Below are 27,470 nucleotides of genomic sequence, written 5' to 3' on the forward strand. Positions count from 1 at the left end.
TTCTGAGCAGTCCAGGAGCCCCCAGGAGCTTTGTGATGGGAGACCTGCCAGGTGTAACCACCTGAATGGTGGCAAAAAGAGGCTCAACAGACCTTCTCCACATGGCATCCACCAAAGGAAAATACAGCTTTCGGGCATTTTCCTATCAAGTAGGGGCCAGGACTGATACAACTGAGGCACCAGCAGTCCTCTTCCCACCTCCTGCTGGAGCATGTGGCATCCGTGGGACGTGAACCCAAACTCTGGGTAAATGCACACCTGAACGCTATGGCCAGTGAGGTCAACCAGCAACCTCGGTCACTCCTCTGAGACAGCAGAATGGAATGCAGGACTGCAGCATCCCCGCACTGAGAGGAACAGGAGTGGTGCAGGTATTGTCAAACCACCAATGCCAGAGTGCAGGCAGTACTCCCTGCTAGGTGGCTGCTACTGCTGCAGCAGGGCTTAGCACAAGAAATGTGAAAAAGGAGCTGCCACATATAGGCAGAATGTTCTCCCACCAAAGATTTCAATGGCCACACAGCAGATGCTTACTTTACAGAAATATGTGCTCTGCCTAATCTGAGGCACAGGAACAAAGTAAAACCATGTATAAAACACTGGTTGTGGAAGGATTATTGTGTTCTGGTCTGTTCTTATTTGAGAAGCAAAGGCCAGCCTACACTAAGAGCTCTGAGCACTGGAACCACAGAAATACACTCCAGGGCTTGGATTTCCTTCTCTGATACTGCCTGTGAGAAGTACAGATTACAACCACAAACTGCATCCCTAACTTTTACATGTTCCAGATAGTGCTGCTGCAGCAAAGCTCACCAAGAAGAGACCACAACAAAAGACAATGCCAGGGGACAGCAGGTTTCTAAGTTTAATATGAATTCAAGTAGAGGTTTCAAAACCGTTTGGAAGCTGATACAGAGTTCTAAAGCACAACTGACGCCTTCACCATCACATTCTAGCAGAGGTGGATGGAGGCAACGCCGCCCCCATACAGCGGCAGGGGCAGCGAGCTCCTTGGAGGCTGAATGCCTCTCCCAGGGATTACAGCTCGACAAACTCTGAAACTGTTAAGAACCAGACACAGGAGCTGCAGCAAAGAGCACACCCTGCCCATAGTAAATCCACAGAGTCCATTTCCACGTTACCCAGACACAGCGCAAGTTCCACCAGCGAGTGTTTCTCTGTGACTTTACACAGCCGCAGCATTCTCGCTGGGGAACAGGGAAGAGATGACCCGTGTCTCCTCACACAGCTCCGAGGTACACACAGCCACCCCTGCAGGGGATCAGCCAACATTCCATAACACTGAACCACGGTATGACCTGCACGGTTATTGCTGTACAGAGGTGGTGGCAAGTCTGCTTGTTTCAAGTGTCCGAGTGGAAGGAAGCAGCATCGACACACTGCCAGAGCTCTTCAGCCGAACAGTGGGAGGTGAAGGAAGCCTAGTGTTTAAATTTAACTGCCAACAGTGGAATCTACGGAATAGAAGCACGTTATTTGCATATATATTTTTTCACTTGATTCTGTAACGCAAAAACTTTCAACTGTGGCCTTCTACTCAGCCAGCATAAAACCCTATCCTGCAGCCTGAGCCGTGTGTCACCCCAAGATCAAAAGGAAGCCACCCCCTGAGCAAGTGAGCACTCCTCTGCAGACAGGCAGCTGGAGCCAGGCCCCCGTGCAGGACTCAGCATGAACCTGGGGGTTTAATGGAAGCACGTGCCCTCGCCACATAGCCGTTGCTGCCAGGGGACCACCTGGGCAGAGCCGTACCGTGCACTGCACCTGTCCCCAGGGACTGAGCCTTAACTCGCATTCCGAGCTAATACCGAGGCAAGTGGCCATTTGGATGCCGAGGGAAGAACAAGAGCTAACTCGGGACTAATTGATGCGCTTACTCCTGGGAAGCAGTGGTAGTGATCGACAGTTCAACGGGGTTACAGACTTTCTGCATTACCAAATGCAAAAGCTTGGGAGAATTACATCTGCTGCCATCAGTCAATTACATTCCTCTCATCCTCCCTTCTGGGAAACAATATATATTAACATATACTATTCTTAAATTTATAATTTAAATATATTGATATATATTTAGGATCAGGGCAGTCCTTGTACATACATGTACCTTACACATACATCCAATGCCTGGACAACACAGAAGACACAGCTTGTATGTTGCAAGTGGAATTGTCCTAATCTGCATCACAAATTACAATTTGCAATGGTCAACTAAAGGAGAGGGAGGGGTTTCAGTGCCTGTGAGATGGAGCTTGCAGTGTGCTGCAGTGCTAAACAGGACCCTGTCCGGAAGAAAAAAACCTCAATTAAATCAACTGAGGACCAACGGCTCCCTCTGGCAGCCACCACAAGCGTTGCCAAACACAGCTGCAAAGTTACTACATGCTCCAAGAGTCATTTCCCTGAATAAACCAGACTGAGCTAGGACCTGTCCAGGCCAGCACACACCACAGGGTGTTAGGTTCTTTTTCTCCGATCAACCAGCTCTACTTTCCCCGACTCAGCCTAGAGGACAACGTGACATCAAGCATCACAAATATTTGGATAGACGTGTTACTTATAATTTAAAATGAAAAGCCCCAAGCCCTCAGTGACACCATAATGCCCTCTTTGCTTCAAAGTGCATTTAAAAACTGAGATGTAAACAAAAATCACATCAAGAGGACGGGAAGGTTAAGAAGCTAAGGGTTACTAACTCCAGGTGGTGTCCTAGTGAGCAGTTACTGTCACAAGGTGATTAACAGGGGCCCTCTTCCAGGTGCCACTGCAGAGGCTGCACGCACTTTGCTCTATTAATCCCCCAGTGCTGGGAGAAGGTCGGCTATGCTATCAACGTAGTAGTCGGGAACCAGGCTCTGCCTGGAGGGACAGCTGCTCTCCTGGTGGCCCTTCACTTCGTCCAGCGTGGAGACACCAGTGAGTGTCAGCAGGGTGGTGAGGCCGCAGGTATTGCCCATGAGGATGTCTGTGTCCAGCCGGTCTCCCACCATGATGGTACGGGCGGGATCGATGTCAAACTCGCTCACCACACAATCAAACATGTACCGGTTGGGCTTTCCTACGATGAAAGCCTCGCGCTGGGCTGCAGTCTCCACTGCTTTCACCAGGCAGCCAGTCCCTAGAAAGGAAGGGAAAGCGATGATTAGAGGCTGCAGGAGGCTCTAGGCATCCACATGGGTTGGTACAAAACCACACGGTGCTTTAGAAGCACACAACTCAGCCTTAGAGAGGTGGGAACAGATTTGTCCCCAAAGCTGGAATACTGTCCCACAGCGAGATCAAACAGGAGTCATTATTCCTCTGGTAAAGGATAAACAAGAATTCTCCCTTTTTCGCGGGGGTGCAGTGAAGATGACGAGGTGAAGCCCAGGCTGCCGCAGCGGAGTACAATGAAATGCAAGGCCAAGGCCAGACACCCCCCCAGAGCTGGGGAACTCACCACAGACGGGCATCACCACAGACCCAAACCAGCTAGGTGTGCTTCCCTGCCCGTGCCGGACAGCCCCCCCCCCCCCCACTTCCCCTCCCGCGCCGCGCACCGGGGATGGCGGTGCCGCCCTCGAGCGGAAGGCGGTGGTCGCGGTTGGTGCCGACGAGAAGGCAGTCGGGGCCGCCGCGCAGGAGGTAACGCAGCGCCTGGCACAGCTTGGCGTAGCTGAAATGCTCGTCGAAACCGACCAGGACGGCGCGCACGGCGGGGTCGAGCGGCGCCTGGGCCCAGTCGGTGGGCGCGGGGCCGGGCAGGGCGGCGGGGCCGGGCCCCGCGTGCGGGATGCCGACGGCCTCAAGCTCGGCGGCGAGCGCAGGGCTGCCCAGCACGTAGGCGGCGGCGCCGGGCGGCAGGGCCTGGCGGAGGTAGCGGGCGGCGCAGTAGGCCGAGCCGAAGATGTGCCGTGGCTCGGCGGGCGGGAAGCCCAGCCGCCGCAGCTTGTCAGTGTAGGCCGCGCGCGTCCGGCTGCTGTTGTTGGTCACGTAGCAGAGGCGCTTGCCCGCCGCCGCCAGTCGTCCCAACGCCGCCGCCGCGCCGTCCACCGCCGCCTCGCCCCGCCACAGCACACCATCACAGTCGAAGAGCAGCGTGTCGACGGCGCCCAGCACGGCGCGGGCCGCCTCGGCCTCCAGCCGCCGGCACCGCCGCGGACCGCCGCCCGCCACCGCCGCCATCGCCGCCGCGCCTCAGCCGCGCGCCCGCCCCCCGGCCGCCCCCATTGGCTGCGCCGCCGTCCGCCCGCGTCCCCATTGGCTGCGCCGCCGTCCGCCCGCGTCCCCATTGGGCGGCGGCAGCGGCGGACGGGTACGCTCAACCGCGCCGGAAGCCGTTGTCCTCGCGCGCCCTCCCGCACGGCGCCACCGACGGCGCCCGGCTGGCTCCGCTCCCATTGGCCGCCCCCCACCGGCCCTCCCGCCGCGCACTGCCATTGGCCAGGCGCGCGCGGTCACCCCACGAGCTCCGCCAGCCATTGGGCGGCCCGGGCGCTCGCTGGGGAGCCCGTTAGGTAACGCGTTAGGTAACGCGTTGGGTAACGCGTCGGGCCGCGGCCCGCACGGGCGCGGGGGCCAAAGGCCGCAGGAGCCGGGCACTGGCTCCGCCCCGGCCGCCCGCGGCCCCGGAACCCTTGCGCAGGGACCACGTTGCCCGGCGAGCCCCGGCGGCAAGCGGCCCGTCCCGCGGCACGCGGCCCGTTGTTATGACGACACGGCCGTAAAGCCGCCATCTTGGCGGTGCGGCTCGTTGCGACATGGAGGCCGCGATGGCAACGAGCGCGGGGCCGGCGGGGCTTACGGCAGCCGCGGCCGAGGAGCGCGGCGGGGCGGCGGCCGCGGGTTCCAGCCCCGCCGCGCCGCCCGCCGGCCCCGCCGCCTTCCTCAGCCTGCCGGCGCCCTTCAGCGAGGAAGGTACCAGGCGCGGGGCGGGCGGTGCCGCCGCGACAGGGCCCCGGCTGGAGCCGAGGGGAAAAGCGGGGCCGGAGGTACTCGAGGGGACCCGGCCCGGCGGACCCGGCCCCTGCGGCGCTCGGTGGAGGGGTCCTGTCGGCTGTGCCTGTTGTGGCAGCGGGGGCCGTGGAGGCGGCAGGTGCCGGAGTCTCCGCGCCCCGTCCCTCATCCGGGCTGCGGGACGGCCCGCGGGGCCTGGCCGGGGCGATCGCCCCGGGAGCCGCCGCACGGCGGGAGCCGAAATACCCTTCGGCAGCACATCCCCCCGGGCCCCGTTGCTTCTGGCGTGGGAGCTCGCCAGGACCCGCAGACCGAAAGTTTTTCGGTATAAGCGCTGCTCGTTAAGGCGTGCCGGGCTTTACTAAACCGATGGCTGGGTTTTAAATTGTAGATGAGGACGATGTGCACAAGTGTGGCCGCTGCCAGTCGGAGTTCACCTCCTTGGAAGAGTTCGTGCAACACAAATTACAAAAGGTCTGCCAGCGTGTGCCAGAAGCTCTTGCTGCTGCATCAGCAGGTCTCCTCACCCAAGAAGTACAAAAGGTGACAGCAGGCTTCTCCTCGAGCCATGGCTGAAAATAATTAGGATGCCACGGTCTGTTGGGTTGGAGGGGAGAGAATCAAGTACAGTGTTTTTAAACGTCATAAAATTGCTCTGCTGAGATGTTATCTGTTGCAGCAGGTTGTTCCATCTGTTGAGGAGTCGATAACTGTTGCTCATATAGTTGTTGAGGCGTCTTCAATAGCAGAGGAAATTGGCAACGCATCTGCTCTAGTGGGTGAGCCTCGGCATGCTTTGCCTCCATGCCCTGTGGGGGTGGGAGCTTGGGTACTTGCCCCTTGTCCTCCTCTGTGGGACTTGTGTGATAGTGACTTCGGGGTCACTGAGCTCAGGCTGAGAGGGCTCAGAGAGGCATCCCTCGGGCAGCTCTGTGATTCTCCCCCTGTTCACGCAAATCAGATCTAACAGTCCATCCCAGAAGTGTCCATATTTCTGCTGCAATAACGTGAACGTTGCAGAGACCCACGTTCCAGGCTTAAAATGCCCGTTTCTTGTTCCCACTGCATGGAATGCTGAAACACTTTGCTGTAGTTGTGTGGAGCTCTCTTCTGTAAAGAACATAACTGTCGTCCTGTCCTTTTCCCAGGCAGTGGGCACATCAAAGAAGTCATAGTTGCAGGAGACCACGTGTTTGAAAACCCAAATGGTCACATCGATGGGGAGGTTGCTGAAGAGCAAGGCAGCCCCGATGATCAGGAGCAGGATATTTCCACGGAGCTGATTAAGGTTAAGCTGCTGGTTAACAAGGAAGGGCGATACGTGTGCGAGTTATGCCAGAAGACATTTAAAACTGTAAGTGTCCCTTCTGCTGTGTTTGGGCTAGTCAGCCGTTTAGGCTGTTAGGATAACTAGGATATAACCATGTGCTTCTCTACTGCGTGTTGCACTTTCAGAAGGGAAGTTCTGCTTTCAGAAGAAACGTTGCTTTTTACAGCTGAAATGTAAAATCCATAACCATTTGGGAACATCTTTTGAAATGAACCTCTTTCCATAGGCCAGCATCCTCAAAGCTCACATGATCACTCACAGCAGTAGAAAGGACTATGAATGTAAACTCTGTGGAACGTCCTTCAGGACAAAGGGGTCTCTGATTCGACACCATCGGCGTCACACTGGTGAGATACTTCTGCAAAGTAAGAACTCCTTGTTGCTGGAGCGTGCTGTGGGGGGTTTATCCAGCTTACCTTCCAGTGGCGTTCATTCCAGCTTCATTCTGCTGAGCTGAGACTGTGGGGCAGCTTGATGTTTGGGGTGCCAGGAGGCAACGCGAGCTCCTGGGACGAGTGCAGTTTGCTCACTGTAAAGAGCCGAAGGCATTCCCCTGGCAGCCTGTGGCGCAGAGACGGTACTGGCAGTGGTTGGTTTAATATTGTTTTAATGTTTATAATTTCCAGATGAAAGACCTTACAAATGCAAGAAATGTGGGAAAAGCTTCCGGGAATCCGGAGCTTTGACTCGGCACCTGAAGTCTCTGACCCCTTGCACCGAAAAAATTCGCTTCAATGTGAACAAAGAAATAGTGGTCAATAAGGATGGTCTGGCAACAGGTCAGTGGTGCTGCCAACACCCCACCTGCAGATGATTGAGCAAGTTCCTGGCACTTGAACTGAGAGTTATTTCTCAGTTATGAAAAAAGTTCTCCTCCCCCTCTACTCTGCTCTCGTGAGACCACATCTGGAATATTGTGTCCAGTTCTCGGTCACTCAGTTCAAGGACAGGGAGCTGCTGGAGAGAGTTCAGCGCAGAGCCACAAGGCTGATGGAGTGGAGCATCTCCCTTATGATGAAAGGATGAGGGAGCTTGGGCTCTTTAGCTTGGATAACTCTGAGGAGTGACCTCATTAATGCTTACAGATATGTAAAGGGTGAGTGTCAGCAGGATGGAGCCAGGCTGTTTTCAGTGATGGCCAATGATAGGACAAGGGGTAATGGGTATAAGCTGGAACATAAGAGGTTCCAAAGAAACACAAGGAAGAATTTCTTCCCAGTTCAGGTGAGGGAGCACTGGAACAGGCTGCCCAGATGGGTTGTGGAGTCTCCTTTTCTGGAGACATTCCAAACCCACCTGGATGAGTTCCTGTGTGACCTACTCTAGGTGGCCCTGCTCTGACAGCGGGGTTGGACTGGATGATCTTTCGAGATCCCTTCCAGCCCTTGAGATTCTGTGATTCTGTGAAAGTATTTCTGTGGTATTCAGTTTATGTCATTTATACAGGAAAAAAGTGATTTCTAGACCTAAACTATTAACCTGAAATGCATGTAGCCAGGCATTGGCTGCAAAGAAGGTCTGAGGATCTGGTGCAAAGATGGGTTTACCAGGAACCTCATAGCCTAAGAGATGTTTTGTACAGGGCACAGCAAAGGGGTGAGGGATGCCAGCTGCTAAGTGCTTGATTGTGCTGCTTGTCTTGAAGGATCTGGTGGTTCAAACACAGATGCCGTTTCGCCAATAGCAGGTGAATCCATTGAGGCCTCACCCGTCATTCATCTGGTGACAGATGCAAAAGGCAACGTCCTTCACGAAGTCCATGTCCAAATGCAGGAACTTCCTGTTGTAGATGCGAAATCCCTGGACCAAGATGTGAGTGTCATTTCTCTTAAATACTTTTGTGTGTTTCATGCAGAGGAGTATTTTCAAGTATTTCACTTCCTGAACAAAATTCTCTTAGGTGCTGAGAGTAAATCTATGTAGTGGAAGTAAGTGGTTAATTAGCTTCTGTTTCATCTGAGAGTGTAGAAGGCAGGCTTTGGTCTGATCTTGTCTGGCCATCTGCTGCTCAGGCTCAGCAGCATGTGGTAGCATACTGAGGGATGAGTAGAGTTCACCCCCACATACAGGATGATAGAGACAGGGAGAGGGTGTTTTTGTTGGCTGTTCTCTGCTATGAAGCTGTGGTAGGAGCAAAGGCTTATCCCTTGGATTGTATGTTTTCAGAGTACAGGCTGCCCTCATCTTCCTCCCCAGTCCAAGACCATTCCCTTGTTGGTCTTTCAACCCTGTATCACAGCATTAGACACCCTAGAAAGTACAACTGTCGTAGCAGCGTTACTCTAAACAAGAGGCTGTGTTGTGTGCTGTGCCGGTGACTGGACTGTCTATTCCTTCAGCAGTCGCATCCCGAGGAGCTGCCATGTGAGGGGGAGGTGAACAGTGAGAACCTGCTGAGGCAGGCCATGAGGAATTCAGGTATTGTGATAGAGAGAGTTGCTCTGGAGGAGATGCAGAAGCCTGAGGAGCCTGCTGTAGCTGCTGTAGCTGCTACAGAAGAACTAGAAAACGCAGCGGTGGAAGCAGAAGAGGAGCCGTGTGGGGAGCAGTGTGTTGAAGTGGAACAAGTGGAGTCTGTACGTTTGTATTCCATAAATAGATTAGTTTTTTAATCCTCCTTGCTTGTGAACTCCCCTGCACTGTCCTGTGCACATCCCTCCCTGTGCCTGGGCCTTAGTGTCAGTGTTGATAGCTATGTTTCTCATGTGTTCTTTATATGCACACTCTCTCCTGTTAACAATATCTAGGTCTGTTTCATGTCAAAGCTGGAATATTTCACTGGGGATCTGCTTAGCAATACTTACTGTACACACTAGTACAACAAATATTTCTGTCGTACTGTTTTCTTTCCAATAGACAGATGCAGAAAGAACAAATGGGTACAAAAGTTTCATTTGTCCTCACTGTAATGAAGCCTTTGGTGAAGCTGCTTCCCTTGAAACTCACGTCAAAGGTCATTTAGGTAACGTTCTACTGCTTATGCTGTTGTCTAAATTGCGCCGTGTCTCCCTGTGACCTTAAGCATAGGTCAGCTTGCTTCGTTTCAGGTTCCTTGCCTTGATGTGGCTGTTAGCCATGCCAAATCCATTGATGCTTCACACACTCATATGAGAAGGTTGACTTTGTTTGAACTCTGAATAGAGGGTAAAAGAAATGTTAAAAAAATACTTCAGAGTATTCAGAGTACTTCCACGCTTCAGAGTCTGCATCCTTGAAAGCAGGATTTTGTCAAGAGGCCAATTAGGGAGGCAAGGTGGGTTAGAGGCTGAATGCTGCTTGAAAGGCACCAAAAAGGAGCAACACTTGAGCAGAATTCACTCGTGACAGAGACAAAGCCCATACACACAGTTAAAAATATAACTCCTGTCCTTCTCAGGGTTAATTTTTTGATAAGAATTTTGTTACAGCGATTACTAGCTCCTGCTGGTTGTCCCACATCAACCATGTGTACTCTCTCTCTCTCTCTCTCCAGATTACAAGCCTTTTAAGTGTGAGGAGTGTGGCAAAGAGTTCACAAAGGGCTATTTACTAAAAAAGCATCAAGAAGTGCATGTGAATGAGCGGCGTTTCCGCTGCGGGGAGTGTGGGAAGCTCTACAAGACCATCGCCCACGTGAAGGGGCATCGAAGGGTGCATTCTGACGAGCGGCCCTATTCCTGCCCCAAGTGTGGCAAGCGGTACAAGACAAAGGTTTGTCTCCCTCACAGCAGCTCGGCCTTCAGATTTGCCTTTCCAGAGCCAGGGTTTGGGAGAGGTTAGAACGCTTTGCTCCTAAAAGAACAAATTCCAGCTCACTCGCCTCTTATTTGATCCGAAGCTCCAGGAGGTTTTGTTGTAGTGGGGAAAAGAGGGATAGTTTTAATAAAACCTTCACATTTGTGAAGAAACTTCCTTCATGTGTGGGGAAAGATTCACGCAGTAGTAATAAACCTGAGTCTTCATTGTGCCTTCCATGAAAAGAATCTGTCAAAGATGTTGACTGTAAGCTAAAATACCGCTTGCTTGGATTTCATGTCCCCTTTAGCTGTCCTTGTCTTGCTTCCCTGTTTGTACAGAATGCCCAGCAGGTTCATTTCCGCACACACTTGGAGGACAAGCCCTTTGTGTGTCAGTACTGCAGCCGGGGCTTTCGGGAGAAGGGCTCCCTGGTCCGCCACATCCGCCACCACACTGGAGAAAAGCCTTTCAAGTGCTACAAGTGCGGACGAGGGTTTGCAGAGCATGGCACTCTCAACAGGCACTTAAAAACCAAAGGTGAGCTGGCAGAGCCCAGCTGAGTCGCAGGGGGTGTGCTCTGCCACGACTGGGTTTGGAGAAGCTGCTTTATGGCTGAATGGTAATGCTTTTTCACAGTGGATCTAATGACCTTCACCCAAGGTCATTTGTTCACCTGCATCTGAAGGAGACGTGGTGTCTATTTCTTCACCTATATAAGTGAATATTTCTATTGTGATCTTTCTGACCAAAAATGATGTGAAACAAACAGCCATAAACCAGTTCTAATATAAAATCTAGGACATCTAAATAAAGATAACCAAACCACAATTTGCATTGAGAATCTAACCACAGGAGTGTTGTGGGCTCTCCGCTCCAAACTCTGGCTCAAGTGGTCTCTGAAGTGTCACCACTGCCCTAGGTGGGGAATGTGGCCCCTGTTCCAGAGTCATGCTGAACTGTGGAGTGGTTGTGCTCCAAGAGGGAGAGGGAGAAACAGAGAGGGAGAAAATGAACATTTCTGCAAAGGAATGCCAGAGAGAGCTTGATTTCTGTGTTGAGGAAGAGGACTACAGATTGGAGGGTTTTGGGCATTAACTTTGTACCGATTTGAGGGTTTTATGAAATGCTGTATAAGCGCTGAGTAAGGGTGGATGTTCTGTGAGGAAAATGTCTCAAGCAGAGTTCAGTTTTCACACATTATCTTGTTTAATCAGATCAGCTGCACTGGACCTGCTGCTTCTTTAGCTCCCAAGCCCAGCTTCAGGTAGTGATGCTGATGTATTGAGGTTGTAAAGGACAATACAAGTTAATTGGAGAGAAAAAACTTTCCTAGGTAGATACTGAAATTCAATGCATAAGCAGAAAAGATGTGTGACTTAGAAACATACCAGAAGTCTTCCTGCAAGTTCTTTACATATGGCTTGTGAAATCCTGTGTGGTTTCACACATCTGAATTTAGTTGTGTGTGTTTTGACATGGCACTGGACAGTTGCTCTGCTCAAGGCTCAGTTCTGTTGGCTGCTGTCACGTAGGCCTTTTCTAGGCCATTTCTTGGCCTGTCATGGTGGGGCGACTGTGGTCTGACTGCAATTCGCTTGTCAGCGGCATCCTGTTAAAAAGGTCTCATTGGTTCTGTGTAGTGTTTTTTCAGGTGCTCATATTTGAGCTGGTTATGAAAACTAATGTTTTCCTGTGGTTTTTGGAATATCATTCAGGTGGCTGCCTCCTTGCTTTGAAAGAGGTGGAAGAAGTGATAATGTCTGAGGAAAGCCAGTCAGCTGATAACTTAGCTGCCACAGTCATTTCTGAAGATCCTCACACTGTCTTGGTAGAGTTTTCTTCAGTGGTGGCAGATACTCAGGAATACATCATTGAGGTAAGAAGTAGGTAAACAGCCTTCTCCTCCTGAACTTGGCATGGTATTTTGTCAATAACAACTTGCAGTTGTGCATGTTTCTCATCTTGGTCTTTGGGAGAAAGTAAAACAGCATCTAACCAATGCTACTCCTGCCTGCGTGACCCTAGGTGTAAGTAGGACTAACCTTGTTCAAGAGGAGACCACCAGGAGCCTGCTTCATCCCCACTTCTGAAGTCCTGCCTGTAACACAGTCACGGGAATGCCAATGTGGCTGTCCTGATTTCAGTTGGGACAGAGTGAATTTTCTCCCCAGTAGCTGGTACAGGGCTGTGCCTTGAGTTTAATGTGAGAATAATGCTGATAACACCCTGATGTTTCAGCTGTTGCTTATCCTAAGTGAAGGACTTTTCAGTTTCAGTGAGGAAGTACCCAAGAAGCTGGGAGGGAGTGTGGCCAGGACAGTGACCTGAACTAGCCAAAGGGCTATCCCATAGCATAGGATGTCATGCCCAGTACAGAAACTGGGGGGAGTTGGTGAGGAGGGGCTGATTGCTGCTCAGGCACTGGTCAGTGGTGGGGAGCAACTTCATTGGGCAGCACTTGTTTGGGGTTTTTTTTTTGGTTGGGTTTTATCTTTTTGTTACGTTCCTTTTCATCGTATCTTATTTCATTTTAGTGAGTAAACCGTTCTTATCTCAATCCACAAGTTTTACTTTCCCCCCCCACCCCCTGATTCCCATCCCACTGTGGGCAGAGGAGCAGCGACTGGCTGTGTGGGCTGGAGTTTCTGGCTGGGCATAAACCATGTCAGCAGGGACAGGCTGAGACTCAGAACTTGTGACTATACCAGATTTTGTGTCCTTACAAACTTGCTTCAGCTTTCCCTCAACTTTTACTTTTTTTCCATTTCTATTTAGCTTATTTTGCCTGAACTAGTATCTTGTTTTTAACTCTGGCTGCCAAAAACAATGAACCATGTGTTTTGCTTCCTCCCCGTTCATGACAGAGAGCCAGTACTCAACTGTGCAGCATAACACAGTTCCCTTTATTAAGTCTGTTTAGTGCTGCCACAGTTTTTCACCAACAGGAGAAAAACCTGCCACTTGGCCAAGTCCTGCTGGGAGAGGATGTTTTCTGTCAGTTATTTGTGAGCACTTTGCATTGCTCTTAAGCAGCTCTCAATAATGGGATTGGGAAGGAATTTCAAGGAGTTGTCTTTAGAGTAGCTACTGCATCATGGGAGGAACAGAAAGACTTCAGTAGAAGATCTTAAGTGTCTTACATCTTGGTAATAGAATATTTTTTTTTGTAATAATCTAACAAGGGAATTCTTTTGTCTTTCAAGACTGCTACTGAAGACATGGAGACCAGTGAAGCTACCGAAATAATAGAGGGAACGAGACATGAGGTAAAGCAGTCACATAAACTATTACTTTTGGGACTTGCTGCAGATGGAACAAATCACTTTTAGTGTCTGAAGGGCATGCTAAATAAACCCAACTTCAATTCATTGATTTACCTACCTCTGCAGTTTTGGAGATCTGTCTGTGTAAGAACACTGGGTTTGCCCTGGATCCTTTTGGTGATGGCAGCTTCATAGAGTAGAGCACAGCTGCTGCTGAGTGGAACTGTACAGTCATACTTCAGCCCTGGGGAAACCGTCCTATTAGGGCATTCCTGAATGCCAGAAATCTTGGTTGCTGCAAAGTCAAGAGGCTGGCCAGGTTCTTGAATGCATTCGGTCAGCTCAAATGTCTGGGAGTGTGTCGCCAAAACTTTTCTATAGACAGTAGTTTGACGTTGTGTGGGAAATACCCTGCTGGCAAAACATCTTTGGTGATGTGAGGTGGGACACGTTCTAGGGGTCTGCTGTTCTCAGGATGATGGGAATTGCTATGGACAGCCGGAGGAAACTGGAATTGAATGCTGCTTGTACTGCGCTGCTGGGCATTGAGCGCTTTATGGTGACCATAATGGTCTGTCCTTCTGAGTACAACACACCAAGTGATAACATGGCCTGTTTTCTCTTCACATAGGTCGACAGCCACATCATGAAGGTTGTGCAACAAATAGTTAATCAGACAAACTCTGGCCACCAGATCATTGTACAGAACGTCACAGTGGCAGAAAACTCGGAAGTGAGCGCGGATGCCGCAGACACCATCACCATCGCGACCCCCGAGAGCCTGACGGAGCAGGTGGCCATGACGCTGGCCTCTGCCATCGGGGAGGGAGCAGTGCTGACTGCCGAGGGCAGCATCCAGACAGAGGAGGGGACCGTCACCATGGTGGCATCTGAGGACATCGAGATCATGGAACACGCAGGAGAGTTTGTGATTGCCTCCCAGGAGGGGGAGGTGGAAGTCCAGACTGTGATCATCTAATGGACAGCGAGAAGAGTGACAGGGGTTAATCTAAAACTTGCTCTTTTGGGGAAGGGGATCAGTCCTAAGTTTGCCATTGTAATTGTTCAGAGAGCAAGGGACAGAATGCTTCCAGAGGTAAGTGGCTTAACAGGATGGTACAGCCCTGAGACTATTTTTGTTTAAGATGGAAATCACAGTAAAACCCTCTGCATGGTTATACTGTGGAAGTGATGGATAGGCTGTATTCGACAGCTTCAGTATTTTGTACAGATGCTTCAAATAAGTGCTTTGCAAAGGATCTTAGTTTTATCTCTGACCACAGGGCAGGAATGTTCTGGTATTTAAAAGGACTCCCAAAGTGAAGCAAGTAAGTAGGGTCTCATGAGAGACTACTTAATCACATGCTTACATTAAAACAAGAAAACCAAACCTAAGGAGTGCAGGTGTGCATTCACCACCACTCAAAAACTTCCATGCCTTTGGCCTCACTACTTTAGTCCTCCTTAAGGCATGGCACTGCAGTATTCTTCTCTTTCTTTTACTTTATATCCTGGACAAGTAGCCTTATTGTACTGGTTGATGAAAGGATGCATCCTTGCACCCTTGCAATGCCAGACAGGCTGCTCTGAGAGCCAGTCTGTTGGTGTGTAAAGCCATATTGTATATGATTTTTTTCCTTTTTTTTTAAAACCATATATGGATTTTTAATTGCATATTGTACAGATTCAGCATGTAAATAAATACATTTTTAAAAATAAAATTATTTAAATTTCTTACTCTATTTTTCTAATTCCTGCTGTATTATCACTCAAGAAGAATTTCTGGGATGAGAACAGGGGCACTTAGCATTGTGCTTAGGGAACCCTCATTGTTGGGTGAGTCAAACACACTGTTTTTCTCCAAACAAGCACAAGGCTCTAGTAGCAGCCAGTTCGTCTACACTTTGGAGATCTTTTGAGTTATCCCTTGTTAGAGGGATTTCATAAGGCCACTTGCCGAGCTTTAAGTTCACTTTGGTCTTGTGCTGTTAAGGCAGAAGGTTTTCCTGAGGGACGCCGACGAAGGGCCTTTCAGCATTCACCTAGAGAACCCCGGTACAGAAGTGGAAGACCACATCACTGCTTGGCTTTCAAAGAGGCCTGTTCAGCGGGTGGGCAGCCCTAAAACAGCCTCATGAACTCCTCTGCTGCAAAATGCTCCAATACAAAGAAATGCCTAAGAGATGGTTGAGCCTCTTGCTATGAACGGATACATCACACACTGGGAGCAAGGTGAGGAATGTCAGAAGGATTAAGTCTGTGATCTGCCAGGGCCTGTATAGCCAGAGCTCAGCATCAAATTTCTGATACCCTTGTCAGGATGTTGAAGTTCTGTCCAGAAGTGCACCATTTTCATGACTCCAAGGCTGAAATGATATCTTATTTTGAAGGAGCTGAAAACTGATACCAAGAAGCAGACTTGGCAGGTTAGAAGAAGTAGCACTTGCTGTACTTTCCTTTCTGAAATTAAGATGCTTCATACTAGCACACATATGCAGTAGAAGGTGGCTTCTGCAGGTTAAGATTCTGCCAGCAATCATGGGGTTTACTATCTAAATATATGCAACCCACTCTGGATACTGTTCAAGGGCTCATTATTTGTCAAACAAAGGTACTCCGAAAAAGATGAAGCTTGCCAGAAGTTCGTTGCACCTCTTTGTTGGTTCTTCCCTTGAAAGTGCATACGTAGAGGAAAAGATTAACTTGAGGAAGAGAGGGACCAAACTTGCCTCATTGTGCCAGCAAAATCCCTCCTGCTCCCTCTGAACAGGAACCAAGAGGACTAAGCTTCACCTCAGACATCTCACCATATGAAGTACCTTCAGTAGTGCTCTGCTGAGGCGGTGTTAATGAGAACATGCTGGAGCGAGCTGTCAGTTACTCTTATTCCTGCAGGGGGAAAAATGTGACTAATTGACAAATAAGTGTCCTTTCCAGAAGTGTGGCACGTTCCTGTAAAAGCTCCTGCAGGAAGTCCCACGGAAGATGCACCAGAATAACTCAGGAGCTCAGTTTGCCCATTACACAGTGGTATATATTCTGCAGCATACAGAACAGTAACTGGAAAAATCCCAGGTCCTTGGGTATGTGCTCCTTAGCTGAACCCACCTTGTCCAGCTTGCTTCTGTACCATGACTGTCTGAAAAGACCAACAGGCCGCTGTCACAGCTGGTAGTGAGCAGTGTTACAGACACACTGGGGAGAACTCCAGTTTTTTGAAGACTGGTGAGCTTTATGAAAACATGTTTTCCAATTGCTTAATTGAAATACAGTCATCTTTTATACAAAAGCTGTTTGGGGCATCAAAGTGCACCGCTGAAATTGGGTCTTACAAAAAGAACATCTTCACATTTTCTTCTTTCTTTCCAACGCTGTAGGAGGCTTAAAGATTTCCTTTAAATTCTTCCAGATTCCTTTGGAATAAATGTGTTTGTAGACAAGTCTGTCACGGGGCTGCAGTGTTAGGTGGTGGGAATACCCGTATCTTCTGGATTTATACCATTCATTGGCAGTTTGGTTGGTGAAGGCCAAATAGAGATTGAAGCAGCAGTATGAACCCAGTACGAGTGTGAGAAGAATAACAAAACCAAGCATGAAGACAATCCTAGGAAAAGTCAAGAAAAGGTGCTGCAAAGAAAGAAGATAATAACTTAGTTTAAAAGTTGGAGCATTAAATCACATAGAGACATGTAAGCAACACACCAACTGAAAGGCACACCCATAGGCACAGGTAACTGACACACAGCCCATCCTCCATCCACCTCAGCAATGGTCCTTTCCTGAGTTGATACAGCATATAGATTTCCAGAAATGGATTTCCTCACAAGTCTTGGTAATGTGTGGGAGTATATTCTATACTCATCTACCTCTGACTATTTGTATTTCTTACTGGAGTTTTGCTTCTTAGGGTTGTTTTGGCTTTAATTAAAAAGTAATTAATGTAGACCATCTGAAAACAAACCGCCAAATGAAGAGGCTACAATCTGGTACTACTTCAGGATTTTCTGACATGATACAGTTTAAGCCACCCTTTTCTGAGTGAAATTCCACTACCAGGGAGTGGGAATGGTGCTGCTCAAACACGAGCAAACATTGCCTGGCCAAGATCCCATTGTAAGAGGCCAAGACTGAAACATCTGTTGTCTAGGATAAGGAAAAAATAGAGCATTTACTACTTAGCACCTTACTGCTATGCTACAGAAAAAGATGAGGGGATTGAAACATAAATGACTGAAGTGCTAGAAAGACTCAAAGTCACCCTTGTATGTGAGAGAAAATACTGAAGTATCTAAATCCCAGGGTAGTAGGGTCCTGCTTTAACATCTTCATGAAGGTATCTCAAGGGTTGTTAACTGTTTCCCAAATGTCACAGTCATTCTTTATGAATCAGATCTGCTGAGTGAATGCAGCCTGGAGACAGAAATCTGATGAATGGGAGAGCAGAATGAAGTGCTGGAAGAGAGACCCTGTAGTTTTATAATATTCTGCAATGGCAATTTCTAAACAGAATCAGCTACATAAAGCTGATAAAAATCTGCAGTCTGTCCACCTCCCGCTTGGGAGAACAGGTGGACTCACAAGATTCCTGAAAGCAAAGACTGAGACAAACCTTTGTATAAGCTAATAAACCCAGATAGCATTAACTTACCTGGATGACGAAGAGAATGTCAATGGCATGCTCTTGTCCTTGCTCATCGATGTAACTCCCCTGCATCATGTTGGACAGCAGCACCACTTGGATGAGAAGCGCCGCTGTGATGGTCGCAATGGCTGCAGCCATGGCAGTCAGGGAGAAGAGGTAAAGGAAGAAATACTTGGCATTGGAGGCACCGATGCAGTTGTTGACCCACACGCAGTGGTGATCAAAGCGATGTACACACAGCCCGCAGAAACCTGATGGGATGAGACAGTCTCGTCATTTGGAGTTTAAGTAACCAATTGCATTTTTACACAGTTTAGGTTAGTTTTTCATCTGAATGAAGAAAGTGAAAATTACGGTTATGATTTAGCTGACAGCTTTTTAAGCAAATACATTCATTTCAATTGCGTAGCATAAACTCCTCCCAATACTAAAACCAAAGACATGTATCTCATTTCCTCTTTTATTCACCAAGACTGCAGCTCAAAGACTTCAGTTTCTCTGTCAGCACTGACTAGCAAAACATATGAAAAGACAGAGACTGGAGCTCCCAGTTTTGAGACAGTAACAGCAAATTCTGCAAGAGAAACACTAAGTGTTTCGTGTCTTGACAAGTGATGATTTTTCAGTTAACTTCTAGATGATGAAAAGCTTTCCTGTTCCTGACCCCAAATGATATCCTGGAAATGGTAATTTCAGTGAGAAGAAACAGCAGGAAAACTGTTCCATGTAAAGGAATATGGAATGCAAAGGGCAGCTGTGATCTGGGACCCCAGTAAAATGAACACAGTCCGGTGTGGGTCAAGCTGGGTAACAGAACAGCTGTGGTGTGAACTGCAGTTATTGATGAAGAATTAATTTGGGCAAGTATTACTGTTATGCTCTTCAAGGAAGTGAAGATTCTTACTGCAATGTTTAGATCTGGCTGGCTTCTCCATGTCGCACACAGGACACACGGTGCCTTTCTGAAATAATACACCATCATATGCATAAATCTTAACCAGTGATGAATGATTTGATTTTGTTATTACACCTGAGAAAGAAACAAGAAACATAGTTAAAGTAACAGTGTTTGTAACATTTTTTTTTAGGTTCTGTTTTCAAACAGCTACAGCTCACCATCAGCAGGAGCTTACCAGGGTCAGCCCGGGAGCAGAGAATGAAGCAGCCTACGTTCCCAGCCAACAGCAGGTAGGGCAGCAGCAGGAGGAGGAGGTGGAACTGCATCTCCCAGCAGTAAACAAACACTTCCCATGTGTATTCCCCATACACTGCAGCTTGCAGGGCTATGTGCAGAGCAACAAACAGACAGCTTCTGTAACAGAAAGGGAACAGTCTATTTAATACTCAGCATCCTGACTGACAGGTCAAGTACGCTTAGAGGTGATCAGCAAAGACTTTCCAAATGCAAGGAGACACCTCTTTTAGGTTTTCAGGCCAGCATGGATTGCATGTTAATAGTGTTTTCTCCATCCAGTAGCTTCTCCTTCTCTTCTTCTCACGTACACTCCTTTAAATATGCCAGCTAAATTCAATTCCATTAACAGCAACTTCCTTTGGATTTAGTTTTTTTCCAGCAGTAAAGTACAAAGCACCCTTGGTGCTGGCAAATACGCTACAGCAACAGGCCACAGAATATTTTGCCAGAAGACATTTGCTGTGTGCTGCTCCTAAAGCAAAGAAAACCCCAGTAAAAGGTAATCTCAAAAAAACCCTGTCATAATATGAGCAGCCATTACAAAACAAGCGTGGCAGGAGGCTACAATGGCTCACAGGAGCTCCAACATGCCAGCAGACTACAGCTGCTTCCATACACACTGCACAACCTTTTGGCATGCAGGTTGGTTTCGGATGCTTCATATTGAGCAACAACTGTCAGCAGCTTGGCAAATGGATGCTCAGATAAGGCACACATTAGGAGAGCAACGTTCACTTCCTACCGTTCTCTGCGTTATACATCAGTTTGCTGGGCTTTTATTATGACTTTTGAATAACCACTGATGTGTATTTTAATAGAGCAGGAAGTACGTTGCAGACAAGCTCACTGCTGCTCTCTCCCACTCCATTTCTGTGTGCAACCCAGCAGCATCCTGCGGAGCCTCAACTGCAGGGCTACAAGAACATACCCTCAAGTGCCAATGCCTCATGGGACTTCTGTGGGAATTGAGAAATCTCTGGCTTGCATGAGGGAATGTAGTCAAAGGGCGTGTGTGGAGTATCAAAGTGCCTCCAGTGCACAGTATAACCTGGCAAGGACAACTACACGAGGCTCACTGGATAATTAGTCTGCTGCTGGCTGCACACTTGACAGCGTGACCACTCTCTCTTGAGCCGAGCTAACAGCAGAGAACCTGCACAGCAAGCAACAAAACAACTGCAGTACACACTCAACACACATATTAAACAGCTGTGGACATTATGATCCTGAAGTGTCTGTCACACAGGAGTTGCTGCCCCCAGAGGAAAAGTATTGAAATCGTTCCTGAAGCTGATTCTAAAGCACCAGTTTACAGGACAAAATTCACCTTCACAGAGCAGGCTGCACATTGGCAGCCGTGCAGCTTCCCCTTATGCAACCTGGACACCCGAGCTGCTGGACTAAGACTAATGGGATTTGAGGGAGAGGATGAGGATTACTGGCTCTGCCCAAATTCAATCTGCAGCTGCCAGGGTCTGCTGTAATTCTCTCATGGATGCAGTCTCCCACCAGCATGACCAACATCTGTTACGCTGGAAGCTACTGAGCCACAACATCTTCATTTGTCAATATGTTCAAATATTTCAGGGCATCCGTTGTCCCAACAATAACCAAGGAACAGAAAGACAACAGTGTGGAAAACCTTAAAGAGAATCTGTAACCCCTCACAAACTCCTCTAATGAAGTGAGACTATCTGATAATACTGAAAACTCTGACGGTGGCAGGAGCTCACCAATAGTAACCAGAAATACTAGTAAAAAAATAACAAAACCACAAAAAAAAGTGCAATACCTTGTGTGGAAGAGCCTGTGAAGTGCCCTGTGTGTCACTCGCTGGAGCTGTGTGGGGATTACAAATGACAAGACCTGAAGCAAATGAAAATACTGAGTTACCTGAATCGCACATCGCTTCTGCCCTGGGGAACATCCCAGTAAAACCACAAGTCACCTGCTCCCTCAGTTATGGATCACTGTAGCCACATCAGCGGGGAAGAAACTCACTTTCAGGGGCATCTGAGCTCCTAATACAGGAGTATAGGCAGGCATGCTGTTTGGATCTTCAAAATGGGAGTGAGGCGCCATATTCTCAGGAGCCCAACAGGCACAAACAAACATATCTGGGTTAATGTGTGAAAGTTGTAAGGAGCTTATATCGGGTTATAGACTGGGTAACGGGTTAAGCAGGGGATAGAAGTGAGCAATTTCTGAAGCACAATATGCTTCATCGGGACATCTGACAGATGCAAGCAGATATAAGCAAAGGGATAAAGCCTCCAGAAAAGGGAAAAAGCTCACAAGCTAACAAAAAACCAGCCAAACCCCATCAAAATAAAAAAATCCAGCTTCCTCAACTGCAGCTACGATCCAGTCTGATTACTCCATGTCTAACTGCCGTTTCAAAACCAGCTAGACGCAACAAAGAAGAAAACTGCCCCTCTTCATTCAGTGAAACCTTCAGCAACAGCCTGTGACTGCAGATTGTTTGACTCTGCTGCTCAGAAGATGACAGATCTCTATAGCAACACGCTGCTCCATCCGTGGTGGAGGAATTAGTGCAGCAGAGCCTATTTCTAGCTGACACGGAAAGAAAATATGCAGCGAGAGCTTCTTGTCTCAGATGTGAAAGACCAGAAGGCAAAAAGCATATGTGAAGTTGAGAAGATGTTAAATATTTCTCTTTTAACTGGTATGCCTTGTATCAGCAGCTCAAGTGACAAGTCTTTTTAAAAAAGAGGCTGTGTACTGCAACAGCAAACACACAAATAGACGGGAAGGCAACCTGAATGCAACTGCAAAATTCACATGTCAATTAGCTGTATGTTAGTACAGTCTAACAGTACCTTCAGCATCCCCCATTTCCCCCACAGGCAGTACAGCAAGCCCCTGTAGTTCAGCTTTTCCTCATGCCAAATCAAAAGGCTCTTGCCAATATGACTTGTGCTCACAGCAAAGACAGAAATAGAGGAGAATGAGAAGACCTGCACAAAGATACAACCACCTCACACAACTGAATCGCAGGCAGTCAGGAAAGAGACTGAGGGGGGAAGTGACTTGCCACAGGGCCAGGAACAGCTGTTCTCTGTGCAAGTGAATGGGTTCACATTGCTCTCGTGAATACTGTGTGTGATCCTACAGGAGTGCAGTCAAACAACTCCAGCAGACTCCCAGGCTTAGCATGCCTCATTAGTTAGCCAGAAATTAATTTAAAATGCAGAGTCTAGAGAAACTATGTAGAATTTCCTACATTTAGTTCATGCAACGGTTACGTTTCTCCAGACAGTGACTTTAAAAAGCAGCAGCATTTTAATTGCTGGTTGCTACACGTGTTTCATAGAAACAGCTATTAAGAAATGTGGAAAAATAATAAATGTCTCTGCACAAGGATCTGCATGTCTTTAAAGCAAAATAAAAAGTAATTGCCACAGTAGCAATAAAAATCAAAGTCTGTTTAGACTCCTGTAAACAGCATGAAATACTATTTACAAATGGGAACTCTCATATCCCTTCCAAGAATGCTACAAGTTTCTTTTTTTTATCTTCTTCTTGATTCAGATACAGCCCAACAGACTGAAAAATAAGCTAGTGCCTTTTCAATTAATTCCCTGTTTTTACACTAAAATGCCAATTCTTAATCCTCTTTTAAAGCTCTTCATTCCTCTCTCTTTCTTAGGGAACAACAGCCTGCAGTATTATTATAGACTCACATTAAAAAGCTTCCCCTAAAATATTTCCTAGCAGTTGTAATTCTCTCCCTCTTTTAATCTTCAAACCTCTCCCTCACTTTTTCATCTTAATGAGAACAGCAAATACCATAAAAATGCATATACTTGGGGCCACATTATTATCTCATTTCTCAGAGCTGATGTGTTACAGTGTCACTTTCAGTATTGCAAGCAGTTCCATCCTTACTGCTCTCTCTCCTGCAGTGCCTACAGCTGGACAGGCTGGCACACACAGAACAGGGGCTGCAGAATCATAGAATGGTATGGTTGGAAGGGACCTTTAGAGATCATCTAGTCCAACCTCCCTGTCAAAGCAGGTCCACCTACATCAGGTTGCACAGGAACGTGTTTTGAAGACCTCCAGGGAAGGAGACTCCACACTCGTTATGTTTAAATGGAACTTTCTGTGTTCCAGCTTCATCCCATTACCCCTTGTCCTTCCACCAGATACAACAGAAAAAAAGTGATGCCTCAACCTGCTGACACAACTTGTCTGTGTATGACACAGCTCGTTTTTTACTGCCTGCTTGGGCAGGACTTGGTTAGCCAAAAGGAAGTGTACTTCTACTTCCAATCCCAACGAGCACTTACTCGAGGGTTGTCAGAACAGGGTGAAATACTGGACACACTGTATTGTCACTCTAACAGACACACTAGCATTTTTTACACTGGTTTCAGCACAAGGAACTACGGCGGGTCAGCTGCCAGAACGGGAGATGATCGTGGCTCTGAAAGCTCAGTTCTTTACCTGGCTCGCACCGCTGACACTTCTTGCGAGAAAACTCTCTTTTCTTCCCGAGCAGACGCAGAGCAGAGCGGCAGTTACGAGAACACAACACAAGTAAATCAGGAAGAGTGTCAGAAAGTCCATCCTGAGCCCTGTAACGTAACAGAAGCGGCTCGTTAGTGCCCTCGGCGCAGTGCCCGGGCCCAGCCGCGCTTCACGCTGTTCAGCGCACCGCTGCAGCACGGCGCTGCGGCAGCTGGCGATGCCGCCGGCGCTGCCCAGCTGCCCGGGACTCCGGGGCTAACGTCATCCGCACGGTGTACGTGTTTCTGCAGGGACAGGGGACGGAGGGGCCCGGCGCCCGCCAGGCCTCGGGCTCCGTGTGCTGCCTGCAGCGGGGACGGCCAACCCGACCCCGGGCACCGAGGGCCGGCCCGGAGAGCCCCGGGGCAGCGGGAGCTGCAGGGTGCCCCGGGCAGAGCGGCGGGGCGCGGGGCCGTGGGTGCCGAGGGGCCGCGACAGCGGTGCGGGGGCAGCGCGCGCGCGTCCCCTCAGCCCGCAGCACGGAGCGGGCCCCGCCGCGCCTCCCGCCAGGCCGGCGGATCCATCGCCGAGCCGCCCCCGCCGCGCCTCCCGCCAGCCCGCCTAATCCATCGCCGAGCCGCCCCCGCGCGGCGGCAGCGCGCGCTTCCGGGACGGGCCGCCCCCGCGCCCAGGGGAGCGGGTCGGCGGCGTCGGGACCAGGCCGCGCTGGGCCGCGCACCGGGATGCGGCTCCGCACCGGGCGAGAAGTAGGCCGCCGCCTCCTGCAGGAGCTGGGGCTGCTGGGGAGAGCGCCTGGCTCTGGCCCTCTGCCTTCCTCCGCAGCAGAAAACGATGTCAGAGCAGTTGAAATAAACGTTAGATCGTGTTTTGTAACTCCCGGAGTTGTGTGTCGAGTTGTCGCGGCCCCGGGCTGCTCGCTTCCCCGCGAGTTGAGTGCGGCTGGTGCGTTGTTTGCTTCTGTCTCGCGAAGGTCTGTGTAACACTGCCCACAGGCATGGTGCTTCCCGGGCGATTCCTTTGGGATCTGCAGGAATGTCCGGGCTTGTCCCTTTGGTGGAACCTCCTCCAAAGCAAACCCCTTTTTTGCCTTCCACAGGAGCTCTGAGTGTTACATTCCCTTTTAATACGATGCCTCCTCTCTTCCTATGGCATCCCACATGCTGTAAGAGGCAGAAGTGAGTTTGCTCAAGCATCCGTAGGGATCTCATCCCGATCCAGGCTGTGGTCGACTAAAGCAGGGAGATCAAAGTGGTGTGCTGGGGAGATCAAAGTGCTGTGCCGGTTCCTTACGTGGCGGCTGTCAACTGAAACCGTCCCAGCGGGCAGGGCGGCCCGTGCTCTCCTGAGCACCGTTAATGAGCGGCCGATTGGGTTACGGTGCATGGGTAGAGTTTGCCATAGAAACTCAGACGGTTGCTGCCGCCGGTAACTGATCCAAAAGCTTCGAGGGTGCTGTGATGATTTTGCCGGCTCTGGGTCCCAGTCTGCCGCTGGCTGGATCTTGGGCACAACAGGTAAGCCCTCAGCGGGGTGCCCGGGCTGCTTTGGCACCGAGAGGATGAAATTCATTCGCTCGGTCAACATGCAATGGTGGAAAGTGAGGTTGGGTTTCAGGAAGGGAAACTTTGTTTTTTTTTCCCCTGGTAAGTTCTTGGCCCCCAACATACCAAACAAGAACCTGAGAGAGAAAAATGCAGCCGAAATATTGCCAGCACAGAGCTCTCCTAGAGTGCAGCCTGAGGTACTCTGCTCCTGATAGAGGACACTGGGAGAAAGCCATTTTTTCTCTTCCTACTGATAGAGCAGAATTTCTGCACTGCTCCGGGCACAGCTGTAGATCTGGGACATTGGCAAGCTTTTCAGCATAGAAGGGGCCTTGGGCTGGGAGGCTGGGGTCAGTGTGGGAGTGAGGTGGCTGGTATGTCTGAGGGCACAGGCAGGTCCCTGGCAGGAGCTGCAGCAAGTGCCACCAAGGAGCAACTTCCACTCTTAGTGGCGTTACAGGCTGTACTCAAGGACCAAACAACCAGCAACTCCTTCACTAGCAGGTTGAGACAGGCTCATTCAATCCAAGCACTGGAAAATCAGTTAAAAAGTTTTGTCAAAGCCTATCAGAAAGTCTTCAAGGAAACAATCTTCTCAGTAGCTCAGAATCCTGTAACTATTTTCTTGCAAGGACTAAAATGAACTCAGTGTTTTAAAATACTCAATTTACTAAAAGTGAAGGGAAAAGAGGCAATTACTTCACTTGCTGGGAAAAAAAAAGAATATGCACTGGAGTTTTTGCCTGCTTGTTTGGGAGTGAAGGGCAAAGAAGATGCCCTGATGGTTTGTAGGAAGGTGTGTGCATTTCTGTGTCAACATGGGAAGGCAGCGCACGCTCCCCCCGACACATGCCTGCAGACCTCAGCTGCTGAGGAGACTTGTGTTTGTGCAGAACCTGTGAGAAAGGAGCCATGTCCCATCTCCAGCAGAGCATCACCAACACCAGAGCAGGAGAGGACAGGAGGAGCAGCAGGGTGGCTGCAAGTCACTTGCAGCAGTGACATGTGTGAACACAGAGGGCACAAGCGTGAGGAAGATGCTCTGCCACATCGTGCTCACCTTCAAATTGAGCAGAGCAGGTCCCTGCTGCTCTCCTTCGTAAGGCTTCACCCCATCCCATGTCCAGTCCCCAGGTTTCCTAGGGAGGTTGTTTCCCATCCAGCTCAACGCTGCCACCTTCCCAGCCCAGGCTGCTGCCAAGGGAAGGCCAGACTGCTTTGTGGTCTGTGGTGGCATGCAGACAGTCCTTCCCTCTGGGGCCGCAGCAGGACGTGTAATACTCTAAAACCTCTTAGTGTGCTAAGCCCTGGGATCCCTGAGTGCTGAGGAAGCAGTGGAGAGAATCAGAAATAGCAGCTTAACGAACAGTTGGTGCCAGCGAGGGGGTCTCTGCTGTGGAACACTCACAGCCCCTCCCCACTGTGAGAAGCCCCCTCCCCTGCATGTAGCGGCCTGGCTGAGCAGAGCTCTCCTGGAGAGTCCTGCAGAAGTCACTCTAGACCCCCAAATCCCTACAGAAACAGTGTGTTGTTTGTGCTAGACATACTCTCAAATCTCTGGTTTCCTACCCAAATCATTGTCGGCAAAGCCAGCAAGATGTCAGCATGCCCAGCTGCCGTTTGGGAGTGGTGATGGTGTGCTGCCTCTCTGCTGCTTTGCAGAGGACATCTCTTTGAATTTGCCAGCAGGGATGGGAGATTTCCCTCTGCGGGCGCTAATCTGTTTTACCTCCTTCCAGCTCCTAATTCCCCCCAGATCCCTGAGCTCAGGTCAGCACCAGACTCAGCCAAGACCAGCGCAGCAATTAGTCTGTCCACGCTTCTTTTTGCAATGGAAATACACTTAATTAGGAGAAGAGAAGGCAAGAAAGACCTTTCTGTGTGCCTGGTGCTGACTCAGAGCATCTGGAAGGGCACAGGGCTCAAGTAAGAAGGGGCAGGCACCTTCTGCCCCAGGGCTTTGGCACAGCAGCCGTTCCACCCACCCCTGGACTGGCAGCGTTACATGCAAGGGCTGTGCCCCCAGCACCCCGGGGGCTGCAGCGAGGACGTGGGGGGAGATGTCCCAGGGAGCCTGGCGAGTAGGCAGGACGTGCTTCCAGGGGTGATGGAGGAGGATGGAGAAAGCTTCGACCCCTTAGAGGGACAAACCTGCTGCCGGTGAGAGCCCGCCAGGCTGGCTTGGATGGCTGCGGACTTCTGTAAGTGCTTGAGCCGTAGGTTGTAGAGGTGGAAGGGGGTGATGCAGTTCCCTGCAGCAAGGCGACGGCTGCTGCTCTGCTGAGCTTTGCCACAGAGCTCAGCGCAGAGCAGCAGCACTGGGGCCATCCCA

At 49.7% G+C, this 27,470-nt stretch overlaps 3 protein-coding genes across 8 annotated transcripts; 1 reads left to right on the top strand and 2 right to left on the bottom strand.

The window, feature by feature from the left end:
- Window positions 1–841: 841 nt before the first annotated feature.
- PGP (phosphoglycolate phosphatase) lies at window positions 842–4,258 on the bottom strand. The gene is given in 3 exon segments (XM_061992722.1): window positions 842–3,136; window positions 3,558–4,147; window positions 4,149–4,258. Coding segments are annotated over 3 exon segments (1,026 nt in total). The 3' UTR covers window positions 842–2,810.
- A 425-nt stretch (window positions 4,259–4,683) lies between these two features.
- E4F1 (E4F transcription factor 1) lies at window positions 4,684–15,000 on the top strand. Of its 4 annotated transcripts, none has more exons than XM_061994331.1 (14): window positions 4,684–4,914; window positions 5,345–5,496; window positions 5,633–5,732; window positions 6,102–6,307; window positions 6,510–6,630; window positions 6,910–7,062; window positions 7,929–8,095; window positions 8,623–8,859; window positions 9,140–9,245; window positions 9,756–9,973; window positions 10,339–10,537; window positions 11,716–11,876; window positions 13,204–13,266; window positions 13,895–15,000. In XM_061994331.1, exons 1-14 carry the CDS (start codon window positions 4,758–4,760, stop codon window positions 14,240–14,242), a joined length of 2,388 nt encoding a protein of 795 aa, XP_061850315.1. In that variant the 5' UTR covers window positions 4,684–4,757; the 3' UTR covers window positions 14,243–15,000. The 4 variants fall into 4 exon arrangements, with proteins under 4 accessions (XP_061850315.1, XP_061850317.1, XP_061850318.1 ...); XM_061994333.1 differs by having other exon boundaries at window positions 8,626–8,859; XM_061994334.1 differs by having other exon boundaries at window positions 7,968–8,095.
- Window positions 8,469–24,111, bottom strand: ZDHHC4 (zinc finger DHHC-type palmitoyltransferase 4). 3 transcript variants are annotated; one of them, XR_009818554.1, is made up of 7 exons: window positions 23,571–24,111; window positions 20,893–20,966; window positions 19,039–19,217; window positions 18,810–18,935; window positions 17,912–18,156; window positions 13,382–16,890; window positions 8,469–9,416 (listed from the first exon to the last, which is right to left on the bottom strand). XR_009818554.1 is itself a non-coding variant. In XM_061994335.1 (7 exons), the coding sequence occupies exons 2-7, from the start codon at window positions 23,691–23,693 to the stop codon at window positions 16,609–16,611; spliced, it is 1,029 nt and encodes a 342-aa protein (XP_061850319.1). In that variant the 5' UTR covers window positions 23,694–23,701; window positions 23,782–24,111; the 3' UTR covers window positions 10,494–16,608. The 3 variants fall into 3 exon arrangements, 1 of the variants encoding a protein (XP_061850319.1); XM_061994335.1 differs by lacking the exon at window positions 8,469–9,416 and having other exon boundaries at window positions 10,494–16,890; window positions 23,571–23,701; window positions 23,782–24,111; XR_009818555.1 differs by lacking the exon at window positions 8,469–9,416 and adding an exon at window positions 10,495–11,967.
- Window positions 24,112–27,470: the final 3,359 nt, after the last annotated feature.

The sequence above is a fragment of the Colius striatus genome, chromosome 3 (genome assembly GCF_028858725.1).
Source record: "Colius striatus isolate bColStr4 chromosome 3, bColStr4.1.hap1, whole genome shotgun sequence".
NCBI classification, from domain to species: domain Eukaryota; kingdom Metazoa; phylum Chordata; class Aves; order Coliiformes; family Coliidae; genus Colius; species Colius striatus.

What these genes read in the sequence shown, in the direction of transcription:
- ZDHHC4 (XM_061994335.1), bottom strand. Translation starts at nt 23,693, where the DNA reads ATGGACTTTCTGACACTCTTCCTGATTTACTTGTGTTGTGTTCTCGTA. An exon ending in AGCCAGATCTAAACATTGCA is followed by an intron (nt 18,157 to 18,809) that starts GTAAGAATCTTC and finishes TCATCCCATCAG; the next exon opens with GTTTCTGCGGGCTGTGTGTA. An exon ending in ACATTCTCTTCGTCATCCAG is followed by an intron (nt 16,891 to 17,911) that starts GTAAGTTAATGC and finishes CTTTCTTTGCAG; the next exon opens with CACCTTTTCTTGACTTTTCC.
- E4F1 (XM_061994331.1), top strand. Translation starts at nt 4,758, where the DNA reads ATGGAGGCCGCGATGGCAACGAGCGCGGGGCCGGCGGGGCTTACGGCA. An exon ending in GGCGCCCTTCAGCGAGGAAG is followed by an intron (nt 4,915 to 5,344) that starts GTACCAGGCGCG and finishes TTTAAATTGTAG; the next exon opens with ATGAGGACGATGTGCACAAG. An exon ending in TAGAGGGAACGAGACATGAG is followed by an intron (nt 13,267 to 13,894) that starts GTAAAGCAGTCA and finishes CTCTTCACATAG; the next exon opens with GTCGACAGCCACATCATGAA.